The sequence below is a fragment of the Oryctolagus cuniculus genome, chromosome 2 (genome assembly GCF_051225735.1).
Source record: "Oryctolagus cuniculus isolate XC-2025 breed Fujian yellow rabbit chromosome 2, ASM5122573v1, whole genome shotgun sequence".
Taxonomy (NCBI): Eukaryota; Metazoa; Chordata; class Mammalia; order Lagomorpha; family Leporidae; genus Oryctolagus; species Oryctolagus cuniculus.
Window position 1 is genome coordinate 49,067,694 of NC_142868.1, and position 15,300 is coordinate 49,082,993.

General features: G+C 43.6%; 1 protein-coding gene across 1 annotated transcript in view; it reads right to left on the reverse strand.

Annotated features, from left to right (window-relative positions):
• DOCK5 (dedicator of cytokinesis 5) overlaps nucleotides 1-15,300 on the reverse strand; it is a 220,988-nt gene that overhangs the window by 118,052 nt on the left and 87,636 nt on the right. Inside the window, exons 4-5 of the mRNA XM_017338016.4 lie at nucleotides 12,847-12,902; nucleotides 9,707-9,803 (exon numbers count right to left, since the gene is read on the reverse strand). Of these exons, the coding sequence (XP_017193505.2) occupies nucleotides 9,707-9,803; nucleotides 12,847-12,902 (153 nt within the window). The remainder of the gene's footprint in view (nucleotides 1-9,706; nucleotides 9,804-12,846; nucleotides 12,903-15,300) is intronic.

Here is a 15,300-nt window from a genome sequence, read left to right on the forward strand (position 1 = left end):
CGCGGTGCACCGGCCACGGCGGCCATTGGAAGGTGAACCAATGGCAAAGGAAGACCTTTCTCTCTGTCTGTCTCTCTCACTGTCCACTCTGCCTGTCGAGAAAAAAAAAAGAACACACAGGAAAAGGACAAACAGCCCCTTTTCTGTGGCTGCAATATGCTCTGTAAGCATTGTGGATCTTACAAATAATGGAAGCAAAGCCGATTTGAAACTGTGAAACTGCTAGCATGTTCTGAACTGCTTCCCCACCAGTCAGTCCTTAGCAAAACATAAAAATGAGGCTTTCAAAGATGCTAATTTTATAAGCAAAGGTAAAGATCTTGCTTTTGTCATTCAATCCTACATAGAATGTTTCTATTTCACTGTTTCTAACACTAGAAAAAGGAGTAAGAAGTAAAGGTTTTCAAATTTTGCCTTTCCTAACTGCTAGGAAGAATGATTTTTCTTTCTTCCAGTCCATTTTTCTACTCCTAGTTAGATGTCTTCTAATTTTAATTAAGATATTACTTCTCAGAATATGGGAAAGAAAGGACTCAAAGGCTGCGGGGACCCACCACGGGAGACAGTGCTTTGTTTGGGGCACATGTTCACAAGCCGTTGGTCTCAATTGTATTAGACACTATCCATGGCAATGTAATTATTGCCTGTCTATATCAGCCTCGTGTGCCAAGTCCTCCCCCCAAAGAGGGATGGAGACAGCTATTCTGTTCTGATTCACTGTGCCAAGTTAATTCTGAACAGACAAGCTGGAGCGAGCACACCAAAGGAAGCAATTTCCCACTGACATCAAGGAAATGGACCTTGTTGCCACATTCCTAAGATTCTCCGAAGCAAGATGTTCTCTTTAATAGCTGGTCCCTGACATTTATTGCATGTGCTTTGGGGAAGCAAGCGAGGACAGGTGAGGAGAAAACCCAGCACTCCCCAGAACACCAAGGCTGGCTCCTCTGAGTCTTTTTCCTCTGCTGTTCTTCCTGCCCTCCCTTTTCTAAATCTTACACACACAATTCTGAGGGCTGCAGAGTACCTTTCCCACCATCTCCAGTCTTTGCTAATTTCAGCTTTCTCTGCATTATCAGCCACTGCCACATTCTCTAATAATTTCTCTGACCATTTCCACCAAAGTTAACACAATCCTGAGATCCCATAGGGGTGAAAAATCAAATTTTGTTGACTTCAAATGACACTTTGGATTTGAGGAATAGCTACACAAAATAAGATAATATAAGTATATTTATACCTGACAGTCAAGATATTTCTGAATTTGCTTAGGATTTCTCTTTTCTAATTCTTGTTATTTTTTAAATTTTTAAAGATTATTTATTTATTTGAAAGGCAGAGTTACATAGATAGAAGGAGAGACAGGGAGAGATAGATCTTCCGTCTGCTGGTTCACTCCCCAAATGGCTGCAACAGCTAGGGTTGGGCCAGGCCACAAGCTGGGTGAGGGGCCCAAGCATTTGGGTCATTCTCCACTGCTTTCCCAGGCATATTAACAAGGAGCTGGATTGGAAGTAGAGCAGCCAGGACTTGAACTGATGACCATGCTTCAGGCAGAGGCTTAACCCACTACACCACAGCACCAGCCCCTTCAATTTTTAAATTGACACCTAAGAATACATATTTATTTTTATTTATTTATTTAATTATTTTTTGACAGGCAGAGTGGACAGTGAGAGAGAGAGAGAGAGAGACAGAGAGAAAGGTCTTCCTTTTTCCGTTGGTTCACCCCCCAGTGGCCACTGCGGCCAGCATGTGGCGGCCAGTGTACCGCGCTGATCCGAAGCCAGGAGCCACGTGCCTCTCCTGGTCTCCCATGCGGGTGCAGGGTGCAAGGACCTGAGCCATCCTCCACTGCACCCCTGGCCACAGTAGAGAGCTGAACTGGAAGAGGAGCAACCGGGACAGAACCGGCGCCCCAACCGGGACTAGAACCTGGGGTGCCGGTGCCGCAGGCGGAGGATTAGCCAAGTGAGCCGTGGTGCCGACACACCCTCTACTTCTTTGAGATCAACTTCTTATATGGCATGTAGTAATTGTCTTTCTACAACTGGCTTACTTCACTTAGCAGAATGTTTTCAAGACTGGTCTGTGTTGTTGCAAATCACAGCATTTTGATTGCTTTTATGGCTGAATAATATTCCATTATGTATATGTACATTTCCTTTATCCATTCATTTTACAAACATCTCCCTCTTTTTCACTTGGAGATATCTAAGGTCTCACCATTTAATACTGCTAGTTCAGATGTTTATCTTTTCTCTTTATTCTTTTTAAAGAAGTTCTAGAACAGAGTCACAAGAAAAAAATGGCTTTGCCTTTGCTACTGACAGGAAGGAAGAAGTCATTTATTGACTATTTCGGAAATTCTGGAGGCCAGACAATGACATCACTCTACTGGGTGTCAGAAAACTTGGAGTCTATTTTTTTTGTTTTTAAGCATTTATTTATTTACATATTTATTTATTTATTTGAAATACAGAGTGACAGAGAAAGAGAAAGAGGGAGAGAGAGAGAGAGATCTTCAATCTGCTGGTTTGCTCTCCAAATGGCTGTTAACAGCCACATCATTCTTGGCCAGGCCAAAGCAAGGAGCCAAGAATTCCATCAGAGTCTTGCCCATGGGTAGCAATGGCCCAATTGTTTGGGCCATCTTTCACTGCCTCCTCAGGTTCATTAGTAGGAAGCTGGAATGGAAGCAGAGGAGCCAGTACTTGAACCAGCACTCAGCTAAGGGATGCTGGTATCACAAGTGGTGACATCAAAGCTTGCCTCTCTCTTCCGGGCCACGCGGAAGCAAGGCCTGCAACTTAGATAAAACACCCTGCCAAGAGGACAAAGTTTGCTATGGGAGTTTTCCAGCCTTGGTAATAAGTGATCAGATGCTGGTTGCAAACCATGAGAGCAGCTTAATTACCTTTCAGAGCCTGTGCTCCAGCAGCCAGGAATTACCACCAGTTCAAAAAGATTAGACTGGAGCAGCCTTAATCTGCCGGGATATGCAGTGATGGGAAGAAAGGGCGATTCAGAGTGTTCTGTGAGCCTCCCCCCATCCACCTCCGCTCAGTCTCAGGCGCCTCCCTGCTTTAGAGCTTGACAAACTATGGACTGGCACAAGACTCTATTCTGCTGCACACTTAAATGACAGGGGATCAGCCCTCTCCATGAACTACATGTTAGCAATTCAAGTCACCTGATTCCATACTAGCATTCACCACCTGCTGTCACCCTGCTCTTTTCCTATCCCCCTTTCCAGCAAGAGATAGAATGAGATGTGCAGACCCAAACTCATCAACCCTTTCTCCACTTGGAAGGGGAGAAATGGTGCTAAGATAAATCTCAGAGTGAGGGCAGGTGTTGGCCTAGTGGTTAAGACACTATCATCCCATGTTGGAGTCCTTGGCTTTGATATCTGGCTCTGGTTCTGGCTCTTGACTTCAGATTCCTGCTAAGGCAGACTCTGGGGGGCAGCAGCAATGGCTATAGTAATTGGGTCCCTGTCATCCATGGTGGGAAACCTGGATTGAGCTCCTTGTTCCTGGCTTTGGCCTGATCCATGTGGACATTTAGGGAGTGAGCCAGTGCTCCTTCTCTGTTTTCTCTCAAAAAATAAATAAATAAAAAAAAAATCTCTGAATGAGATTGTACCTGGCACCCATACAGCAACATATCCTGTTTTGTTTTGTTTTGTTTTTTAAGATTTATTTATTTATTTGAAAGGCAGAGTTACAGAGAGTAGAGGCAGAGAGAGAGAGGGCTTCCATTCGCTGCTTCACTTCTCAGATGGCTGCGACAGCTGGAGCTGCGCCGATCAGAAGCCAGGAACCAGGAGCCAGGAGCTTCTTCCGGGTCTCCCACGTGGGTGCAGGGGCCCAAGGACTTGGGCCATCTTCTACTGTTTTCCCAGGCCACAGCAGAGAGCTGGATCGGAAGTGGAGCAGCTGGGACTCAAACTGGCACCCATATGGGATGCTGGCACTGCAGGTGGCAGTTTTACCTGCTATGCCACAGTGCTGGCCCCAACATATCCTGTTTTCAAAGACACTTGTCTCAGTGTCTCTACAAATACTTTTTAACTTGTAAATTTTCCAGACTAAATTTTTTATTGAGAAAATACGATATTACCTGGCTAGAAATGGTCCCATTTAAAAGTATAACTGGGTCGTCGTTAAATAGACAAAGGTCAACATGAAATGAATCCAACCATGTCCAAGTCGATGCTCGAGTGTCCTCCCATCTAGCAAGGGGCTCCAGTGTGGAAGAAAGGAGAGCTGATGCTGGAAAGGGATGGGGGCGAGATCAGCTCCCCGAGGACCACAGCGATCCTGAGAGGCAGCAGAAAACTTCAACACCACTGAGCCACAGTAGAGAAGTAACCACAGGGCCAACACAGCGCCAGACATTATCTGTCCACCTGTTCAGCCCCAGATGGGAGGAGGGGTGCCCCTGGGGGGAGGGCAAGGGCATCTTCCAAATCCCAATTCTTTTGTTTTCTTCATCTGTTTTCAGTAACTGTTACTGGGTTTGTTACTTTTTCCTGAATATAGAAGTCCATACCCAGCAGGGAAGTCAAGTCAGAATTTAGGAACTGGCCAACCTGTCAGACCCCCAATGTCTGTGTCATGAGGTGACCTCCTTGAAAACAGTGTTTCCTCCTTTCCTGATCAGCCACTGAAAACACCGAGTGAGGAGCCCCAGCTGAGGAACGGCAGCCTAGGCAAAGCGGGACAGAAACTGCTGTGAGTAGAGTGGGTGCAGTGGCTGCAGTTGCAGCCTGGATGTCTGCACCCCATATCAGAGCGCCTGGTTCTAGTGCCAACTACCCTACTTTGGATGCTAAAGCTTATCCTTCTGGGAGGCAACAGGTGATACTCACATACTTGGGTCCCAGGCACCCATGTGTGAGAGACCCGGATGGAGTCTGGGCTCCTGGCTTTGGCCTGGTCCAAGCCAGGCTGTCACAGGCATTTGGGAAGTGAACCAGTGGACAGAATCTCTCTCTGGCTCTCTACCTTTCAAATAAAATGAAAATAAGTAAGTAAAAAACATAAAAAGAAACTGCTGTGAATTCGCACTCTGCATTCTAGAAGGAGCATGCCTCCCGCTTGTGAACCCAAACCAAAGAGGCTTATTCTACAGGTTGTGAAACAGTTTGCCTGCTGATTGCTCAAGGCCGTTCTGTCTAAGGAGATTACAGTGGACAAAGGAAGTGGCCTTGGCAAAGGGGCTACACACACAGGAGGGAGCTTCAGAGTCTCCATAGTGAGTGGTGAGAGGGAGGCTAAGCCAGGGCTCTCCAGAGGGAGGACGTCCAGAGTGGCTACTGTTTCCAGCTGGACACAGCAAGAATCACATGCTCCCACTGGCACGGTAGCTGACAGCCTGTCTGAACAAGGTGTTCATGGCCAACAGCTCTTCTCACACTCGCAGCTCTGTGACGTCAATAAAGCAGCTTCTACATCACTTTACACAGATGCAAACACGAGCAGAGGCCTGGCAACTTCAAGGCTGTTGCCCAAAGCCACACAGCCAGTTAGAAGAGAGCCTGTACAAGAAACCAGCTTCCTAATACCCAGGGCAGTGTCTGTCTCCCACGGCCTGCTTCCTCCCCAGCCAACAGTCACCCTGAAAGATAATCTAATGGAAAACGATACTCATAATAGTAATCCAACAAAGAGGAGAAGAGGCACAGCGGTGGGGAGAGAGGGTCATCATTTATTACTTTTTTAAATTAAAAAAGTTTAAAGACTCACAAAAATTTTATATATTTATGAGTTACCACATCATGTTTTGATACAAGTACACATTGCATAATATCCATTGTATGATGCCAATCAGGTTAACATTTTTAATATTTATATACTTAATGAATAACATATAAACACATTTATATAAGTATATAATACTTAATATATGTTTAATAGGAAATATAAACAAATTATATTTAATTATAATTATATAAATTAATTTTGTGTGTAATTATATAAATTAAATATAAATATATAATATATAAATATGTGTAATATTTAATTCAAACATTTAGTATTTCTTTATAGTGAAAACATCCAAAATCACTGTGACATGGGATGGGACATGGGATGGGGATCTCCCAAGTTGCATGTTAATCCCTGCATCAGATGGTTGTCACCTGGGGAACTTCCTGCTCCTGTCTGGGTATAACTTAGTATCTGTTACTCAACCTTTGCCCATCCACCCATCCTGCCCTCCTTTCTACTCTGGTTGAGCAGATTACCTCCTCTTTGGAGTATTTCACATGGTTCCTGCTTGACTGCTGAAAATAAATCCCAGCTGGACAAACATTTTTCCTTTCTAGAGTAATAACCAGTGCCAACATGGCTGGGCTTAATCTTGTGAGTAGATGGCATTTTCCTCTCACATAGAACTCTGAATTCATGATACAAATTTCTGGTAAAATGGCAAAGAATCACAAAATGCATTTTAGAGAAAAACATGGTCTCTGAGAAGTCACAGGTGCCTTTGAAGACATAAAACAGAACATCTGGTCTAATAATCTGTGAGAAAATAGGAGAGAAACAATCCCTATATTGATACATAGTAGTAAAATTTGTATTTGTCTTTATAAGGACTAAAGGAACTTACACACCAGATCAGAAAACAAAAGCACCAATAAAAATATATGGAGACAGGGCATGAAAAGCAGACCAATAGGCTCTTACTTTTTTCCCCAGTAAAACTTAATATTTGAGGTTTGTTACTTTGACATGCAACTTTTAGATAAATTCAGAAATTCTACCTGAAATGCATTGTCAATGCCTTAGAAAGGGACAGGGAGAGAGAAAGTGAGAGAGAGACAGAGAGGGACACGGAGAGAAAAGAGAGAGGGAGGGAGAGCGAGTGCTCCATGATTAATAACAAACCCACTGTAAGTGGGTCATTCCTTAATGGATGAGCACGTATCACAGGTAGAAGCAGACTGGTTCCAGAAATATTTCAGCCCTATTACTAATTAAAAATTCCCACTGTGGATGTCTTTTAGTCAATACTAACAGCTATAGAGGCATTTTGAAATATTCACAAAAATAAGTATCTTATTAGAGACCTAAATTACGATGAGAAATTTGCTGTTCTCTGAGAGGGATTGGGTGTTTTTACTGTTGCTTCCCCCCATGTAAAACCCAATTCTGTTATCAAATAGTGAAACTTTCCCACACAGGAAATTCTCAACAAACACATATCAGCATTTAACTACTAACAGACTGCAGCAGCCCAGACATATGAGTCCTTTTCTTCATCCCCATTCACTCACCTCAGTTCTAGTCGAAGGTGGACCTGGTACAATTACTTGTGGATGTTTAAAGAACACAGGTAGTAAACTGAGCACAACAATAATGCTTCAGAAAAAAAAGAAAAACTGTCCTGTTCTTACTCTGCATTCTTATATATTACCTTTTGAAAAAAAATCTCCTTTTTCAGGGTAGGTTGTGCATTCCTCATGTGAAGTGTGGTTTGGGATCAGAAATGTTTAGGATTTCATAGTTTTTTGAATCTTGGAATATTTGCACATATTTAACATGATATTTCATGGATGAGACTAAAATCTAATCAGGGAATTCATTTGTGTTCCCTATACTACTTACACACATAGCTTGAAGGTAACTTTAGATACTATTTTACATAATTTTGTGCTTGAAACAGAGTTTCACAAGAAGTCAGGGATGGAATTTTCCACACGTGGCTTCTTGTGGGCACTTGAAAAATTTCAGTTTTGGAATATGTCTGATTTTGGATTAGGGATGCTCAATCTGTACATTATTTATACATTTCACTGCTCACCAATGTCCAGAAGGAGTATATTAAAGAAGAGACCCATGTACGTGTAATTCCTCATCCATCAGCCTGGTGCTATCTGTCACTAAGCAATCAATGCACCAGAACTGCAAGAGTGCTTTTGGTTTAAGTGCCAGAGGATCAATGCCGACCACAGGGCTGACAGCTCCATCCTCCTGCAGCTTGTGATTTAGGCACTGAGAGTGGGCTTGCTCCTCAACTAAACATAAAAAGATCAAAGATCACCTTCATTACAAGACAGTACACCCAACAGTCAATGACTGGTTCAGCAGTAAGTGCCCCCATGGTCCGGAAGGAGACATTATGGATCGGTGAGTTCCAAAGATGCATTATGAAGAAGAAAGGACTTAAACAGGGCCTGAGTGATAGGCAGGCAGGGAAGGAGCACGTGCTGTTCCACCACAAGGACTAGTGATTTCTACTGCTGTGATGCATCATGGGAATCAACAGCCCTGACTGGAAATGAAATATCCTGCATGAACTCTTCGCTGTAATGCTAGAATGATGTTTCAACAACTGCTTTCAGTACCTAGATCTAGAGTGGGTGTTCCGGTAACTTACAAAGATGGGCTTTTCACAGTTGATTGACACATGACTACATAAAAACCTAGATTAACTAAACCTCATAAAGAGAATGGGCACCAGACCACTGAGCCTAGTCTATAACCTCACCGGACACATCCACACATCTAACAAGAGAACAGGCATTCATCACAGGAATTCATGTCAGCTATGGAAGCCTGGAAGCTGCTTACAGGGTGAGATCCAGTGATGCTCACCAAGAGGTCTCCAGGAAACAGGAAACTTTGGAAAACAATCTTAGTGGATTCCAAAGTCAAGATGAGGTAGGTTTTCTGGCAATGGACTTTGAGTATTCTTGGCTACTTGCACAAGACAGCCATTCTCAGTCTGCTACTATTTTTTTTTTTTTTTTATCTGACAGATAGAAAGGTCTTCCTTCCATTGGCTCACCCCCCAAATGGCTGCCACGGCCAGAACTATGCCGATCCAAAGCCAGGGAGCCAGGTGCTTCTTCCTGGTCTCCCATGCGGGTACAGGCGCCCAAGCACTTGGGCCATCCTCCGCTGCCCTCCCGGGCCACAGCAGAGAGCTGGACTGGAAGAGGAGCAACCGGGACTAGAACCCAGTGCCCATATGGCATGCAGGCGCCGCAGGTGGAGGATTAACCAAGTGAGCCACGGCGCCGGCCCTCGGTCTGATACTATTAAATACTATATTTACTGGGTCCTAATTGCAAACATACACACAATCTATGATCACGGTTTATCATGGAGAGGATGTTCTGGTTTTGTGTAGCATCCCAATGAACTGACATTGGAGCAGCATTCTGAGGTCAAGTCAATGTAGTGACTAAAATCACTCAGAGATTGCCCCAAAGAGAAGACTCTGGACCACAGCTTAGCTCCAATCAAGTTCCTGCATCCATGAGGCACACTGGCTGAGGTACAACAAGAGTACTACATTCAGGCAGCTGACCACTGAAACAGTCACAGACCTCTATTCACAGGAATGCACAGAGGGGTGAGCCCATGGCATATCCCTCCAGTTTTCTTTTAATAACACCAGAAAAACTGCACCTACTTTACAGGAATATTGTGAGGACTGCCTAAGTGTTTGCAGTTATTACTGTCATTACCTTCACAGCCAGCACATTCATCAGTTGCAAACAGACTGACCTAACGATTAGGCTCACTTCTTTCATGCTCTCATATCAATGACCCAATGCTGACAAATGAGTATATGCTTGTTATCAGCCATTGTGTGGTCACAGGAAAGATGTGTCCTAATCTGGGCAGAGGATGGCCCTGCAGCAGAACAGTGGAGCTGCTGGCTCCAGACCAGGGAGGAAACTCACCACATAGAGCTTGCGCCAGATGACCGCCCATTCTCGCAGAGTGGTTGTGAGCTCCTGTACCAGTGGGAGCTCGCCAGGAATCACGGTCTCATGCTGCCTGTGGAGAACCAAGCAGACACTCAGTTCGCTGTAGGGTGATTCGAGCCACATTCTTCATGGGGATCATATGCCACTGTGCTCAAGGACAGGAATGGGCCTGCTTAGGTTTAAAACAAAGCAAAACTTGTACATTATGGGGGGGGGGGGGCCTGAGTAGGGGACTTTATGACATCCAAGCATCTGAGAAAAGGGCTGAACAGTGCAGTCCCCAAAATGAACTGAGTTTCTGCAATGGATGGGCCCATGCTCAGCCTTGACCTCCCTATTTTAATTTTTATTTTCTTAATTTATTTGAAAGGGAGAGGCAGGGAGGGAGGGGAGGGGAGAGAAAAGACTCCATTCATAGACTCATTGTCCCCAAATACCTACAACTGCCAGGGCTGAAAGTCAGAACTTAACCAAAGTCTCCCATGAGCAGGCCCCGACCACTTGAGCCTTCACTTGCTGCCTCCCAGGGCACACACTGGCAAGCAGCTGGAACTGTGAGTAGAGCTCACTAGGCACTCTGATATGGGATGTGTGTACTCCCAAGTGGTGTCTTAATTGCTGGGCCAAACACCCCAGATCTCCAGTTTGGTTCTCTCTGGCTGCCTCAATTATCAAAACAGGTTGGCTTTGGGGATTTTTGCAGTTGGAAGCCAAAAATTCTGTTATTTTCCATGTTTCTACCTGTCAAGCAACTGTTTTAATCGGGGGTGGGGTGGGGTGGGGTAGGGTGAAGAGGTGAGGTCCCAGGACTTGCTGGTGGGTCCAGAAGTAGTGCTCTCCTCTATAATGGTCCTGGGTTTCCATCTCATCTGCTGCTTCACAGCACCGTGAATGTACACATACCCAGATCCCCACTTACTGACTACACACTTCAAAAAGGTAGGCACTACATTTATTCATGTAAATCCTCTCCAGTATTATTATAATTAACAACAGGAGGACAGAGCAAGAACAAGCAAACACATGGGGACTCATGGTAGGACTGCCAGATTTAACACAGAAAAATACATGTTTATATTTCAGTCAGATTAAAAGGATTGTCAAGAACATGTATGACTCATGAGATATCTGGGACATACTATGAAAAGTTACCATCTCCAACTCACAACAGCTTGACTTATGATTTTTTCAGCTTTAGAACTGTCTGAAAATACAGCCATATAACCATTTTAGTACAGTGTTCAATAAATCACACTTTAGTATAAAATAGGCTTTGTGTTAGATGATTTTTTTTCCAAGCTAGCCTAATCCAAGTGTTCTGAGCATATTTAAAGTAGGTTGACTCCTTGGGACATTCGGATCTGGCTAAAAGGTCCATGAGAGTCTCACGGACATGGGAAGCCATGACACGGTGGCAAAAAACGATCTAAATGAAAGATCCTGGTGAACAAGGCCCCAGCAGAAGGAACAGGCCATCAAGGAGGAAGGCGCCTTTCTCTTAAGGGAGGAAGGAAACTCCACTGTGATATGGCCTTGACTAAACAAGTTCAGAGTTGGTGAACTCAAGGGGCTTCCATAGCCTAGACAGCTCATAGCAAGAGTCTTGGGTGATTGCTGATGTCATAAATAAGAGTGCCAATTGTTAAATCAACAACGGGAGTCACTGGGTACATGCTCCCCATGCAGGATCTCTGTCCTTAATGTGTTCTACTATGAAACTTATAAACAACACTACTAGTCAAACAATGCCCTATACCTTGTGCGGTTGTGTGAGTGCAGCCTGTTGAAATCCTTGCTTAGTATATACTAAGTTGATCTTCTGTATATGAAGGTAATTGAAAATGAAACTCGATGAAGGGCGGGATGGGAGAGGGAGTAGGAAAGGGGAGGGCCGCGGGAGGGAGGGAGGTTGGGTGGGGGAGCCACGACAATATAAAAGTTGCACTTTGTAAATTCACATTTATTAAATAAAAATAAATAAATAATAATAAAAAATAAAGTAGGTTGACTAGGCTATTGTTTGGGAGGTTAGATGTATAAAATGTATTTTCAACTTAAAGTATTTTCTACTTCTGATGGGTTTATTATGATGAACCCCACTAGAAGTTGAGGAGCATCTCTACATGTTATTATCTGAATTGCAAATTTAACTGGGCATTCTGCACTTTATCTGACAACCCTAACTGGTAGGATGATGCCTCCTCTCTCACCTGTATACCAGTGTGGTAGGAGATGCAGTTTTTGGTCCTGGTTCTGCCACTGAAGAGTTGTATGAGTTTAAGTACATCTCCATCTCTCACTACAGGGGCTAGGGCTGAAGATGTTCTTTCTAGCTTCCGGGCTGCATGACTCTGGGATCCAGTTGACTTTTCCACAGCCCTATCCACCTGTCAGTCAATCCTGGGATGATAATTCTACTCTAGGCTCTCCTTGTCACCTCCTTAACTCACTTGCCCATAGACTTCATCAACACAGCGGCCTCTCCCTCCCAATTTGGCAGAGTATTTCATTTTTCTTAACTGCCCCAAAGAAAGGACTTTCCAGAACAAATAAGATGGGGCAAGAAATAAGAACACCCCCCCCCCAAACTTACAGATTTTATATGTGGAGCACATTCACATGCATTGGGTCAGTGGACTCATGTCAAGCTCATGACCAGTGTAGGGCCAGAGACGGAAAATCCTAATATGAAACACCAAGGTGCCCTTGAGGTTAAGTGACTCATCCATGGCTCAGGAGTGATAAATTTAAGCTGTCATCTACACATCTACCCCTCAGGACTTAACCACAGGAACTCAAAACGTTCACGTGTTCCCCACCCCCCTCCACACATACACACATTGAGCAGGTTGTAAATGCAAGAGGGAGGCCAAGGCCCTTAGGTCATTACTCTGTCATTACCATTCTGGGGAAGGATGCCAGAGAGGAACAATTATAGAAAGAGAAGACAGAGGAAGTAATTATATCAGGGAAAGGTTTTTATTAATTCATCTCTCATAGGAGGAGAATTGCAACTGATGATATGAGAGCACTATGAATGGATATATGGCATTCTTTAATGACAATCTTATAGCTTCATCTTTTTCCAGGAGTCTGCCTACGTGGGACCTTACCCTCTGTCTTCCACAGTTGCTTCTTTCAAATGGATATACGTTTCAGGGAAGATACCCTGTGGAGAAAAAACTGTGGTTATTTGAATATAAAAAAACCTAAGCCAGGAAAGTGAAGAGCATGAATGACAGAAAGAATGAATGGGAACACTTGTGCTACCAGGACTGGTGCCTCAAGGAAGGCATGGCTGAAACACTGGAAAGACAGAAATTAGGATTTGGACTCAGAGAGCTAGGGTATGCGCTGGCTGCAACAACGGTTAAGTGAGCTCCTAAAACCTCCAGCAGCTCTTATCTACCATGAGATACTCCTGGTTTTGGGTCTCATTTAATGAGGTGGACGGCGGTGTAGGACTTAGCAGCCCATAAAATGATACAGATATTCTCAAGTAATTCTTTTCAGCACTTTCACTTACATCAAATCTACCCCAAATCTCTGAGTATTAGTTACTTGGTTATTTTTAATACATGATAGTCTAGAATATCTCTCCCCTCTATATCTCTAAGAGGCAACTCCACATTAGTATCGTGAAGCTGCCCATAGGAAAAATTAAGGCCCAGAAAGATGTAAGGAAAAGACAGGAGACCGGTAGGTACAAACTACTGAGTTTTCACTGAGAGACATGCTTATTGCCCAACAGAGAAGAGGACACCCAGGGCAGGCACTGTTGGTCTCTGCTGTATGTTATCTTCAATGGCGGCACCATGGGTTCAACAGCTTTCTGCCCTGCCCCTGGAGGAATCAGTGTGAACCACGTGGGCATTACTTGTCAGGGTGACCACAAAAGCATGTGGGGGTGTGTCCTACTACCTGGAAGACAGTGGTACACGATGCATATGCCCCTGGTGATCCTTAGTTCACTCAGAGATGGGACACAAATGAATGTCAACAGAGGTGGGTCCAAGTCCAGGTTCATGCAATGTATTTGACCATACGATACTCTCTCTTTTTTCATCTTTCGCCAATAAAAGAGGAAACATTGAGAACAGTTGAGATTAAGTTACTCCCAGCAAGGGTGAGGACAGGGTGGATCCTGCAACTGCTTTAGTCAGAAATAAAAGGGGCCATCCATTCCCACCACGCAGAATAAACCAAAGAGCCACATACCTTCTTCTCACGTGGAGAAAGGGTCAGGCATGGGGTGCATGAGTGAGAAAGCACTAGCAGGATTCCAAACCTGTGGCTGATAGAGCCAAGAGTACACGCACAGACAAGGGACCCTGACCTCTTTCATGATGGGGACAGGATTCAAAGTGATTTCAGAAAACTAATCAAAGAGTGAAACAAAAAGTCAACACATAAGTAAATTAAACTGGGCCTGATTTCTGAATCTCCACATTTGTTCCTGGCATGCCAAAAACTGTGCCCTCGGTCTGCTGAGCTCGGGTCAATGCTTTGTTAACTGTCATCTGCACGAAGAACCAAGTCATGGAGCTCACCCTGAAGACATCCTGCTGAATGGAGTATGTCAATTACAGAAGACAAGTACTGTTTGATTCTCTGACTCTACTTATATGAAATGTCTGGAAGCATCAAGTTCATAAAGACAGAAAGTAGAACAGAGGTTGCCAAGGGCTGAGGGCAGAGGACAATGAGGAGTTACTGCTTAAGAGTACAGAATTTCAGCTTGGAGATATGAAGAAGTTCTGGAGACGGATGTGAATATACTTAATGCCACTGAACTGTGCACGTAAAAGGGTTAAGAGAGTAGATTTTATGTGATACATTTCCTACCACAATTAAAAAGGGAGACATTGGGTAGGAATCAAAAAGTCATAGTCATAGGGCCTATATTTGGGAATTAAATAAGATGTACCATTGCTGGGCCAAAGGAACATTCTTGGAGAAGATATTTTCAATCAAGAAGATGAAGAAGCTAAAATTCTCATGTAGTCAAAATCTAGGGATATCCCACCTAAAAACCTAGTAACTACTAATCTCCAAGACAGAAATAGTCAGACATATAAATAAAGTGATAAATTTTGCAACATCCAAGCAGATCATAAACATGAAGTATATGTTGGGTGTTCAGCCATGATGATTTTCATATTAAGGGAATACTTATTTTATTGTATTACCACTTGGGCACTCGAATCTTCTTCCCACGCTAGCACTTGGGCCTTTTATAGTCATTTAATTGTACTTCCTGTACCACTATGATACACAGAAAGCCACAGTAAACTGGGGTAAGATGCTCTGATTTACAGCTTCCCTCTCAATCCTGCTTTTTCTTTCTCAATGCAAATTACTCACTCGAGTAAAAAAAGAAAAAAATTAATGATTTTCTAGATGCTATCCTTATCTACACTCCCACAATCCTGCCAGGATCAATAATTAGTTTCTGAAAAGCTCTTGGCTTCTTCAGTTTGTAAAGCCACCAGCTCCTTTCATTACCACTCTAAATGGCTAGGTTGGCTTATAAATGACACCAAGAATTTCCATTAAAATAATAGACC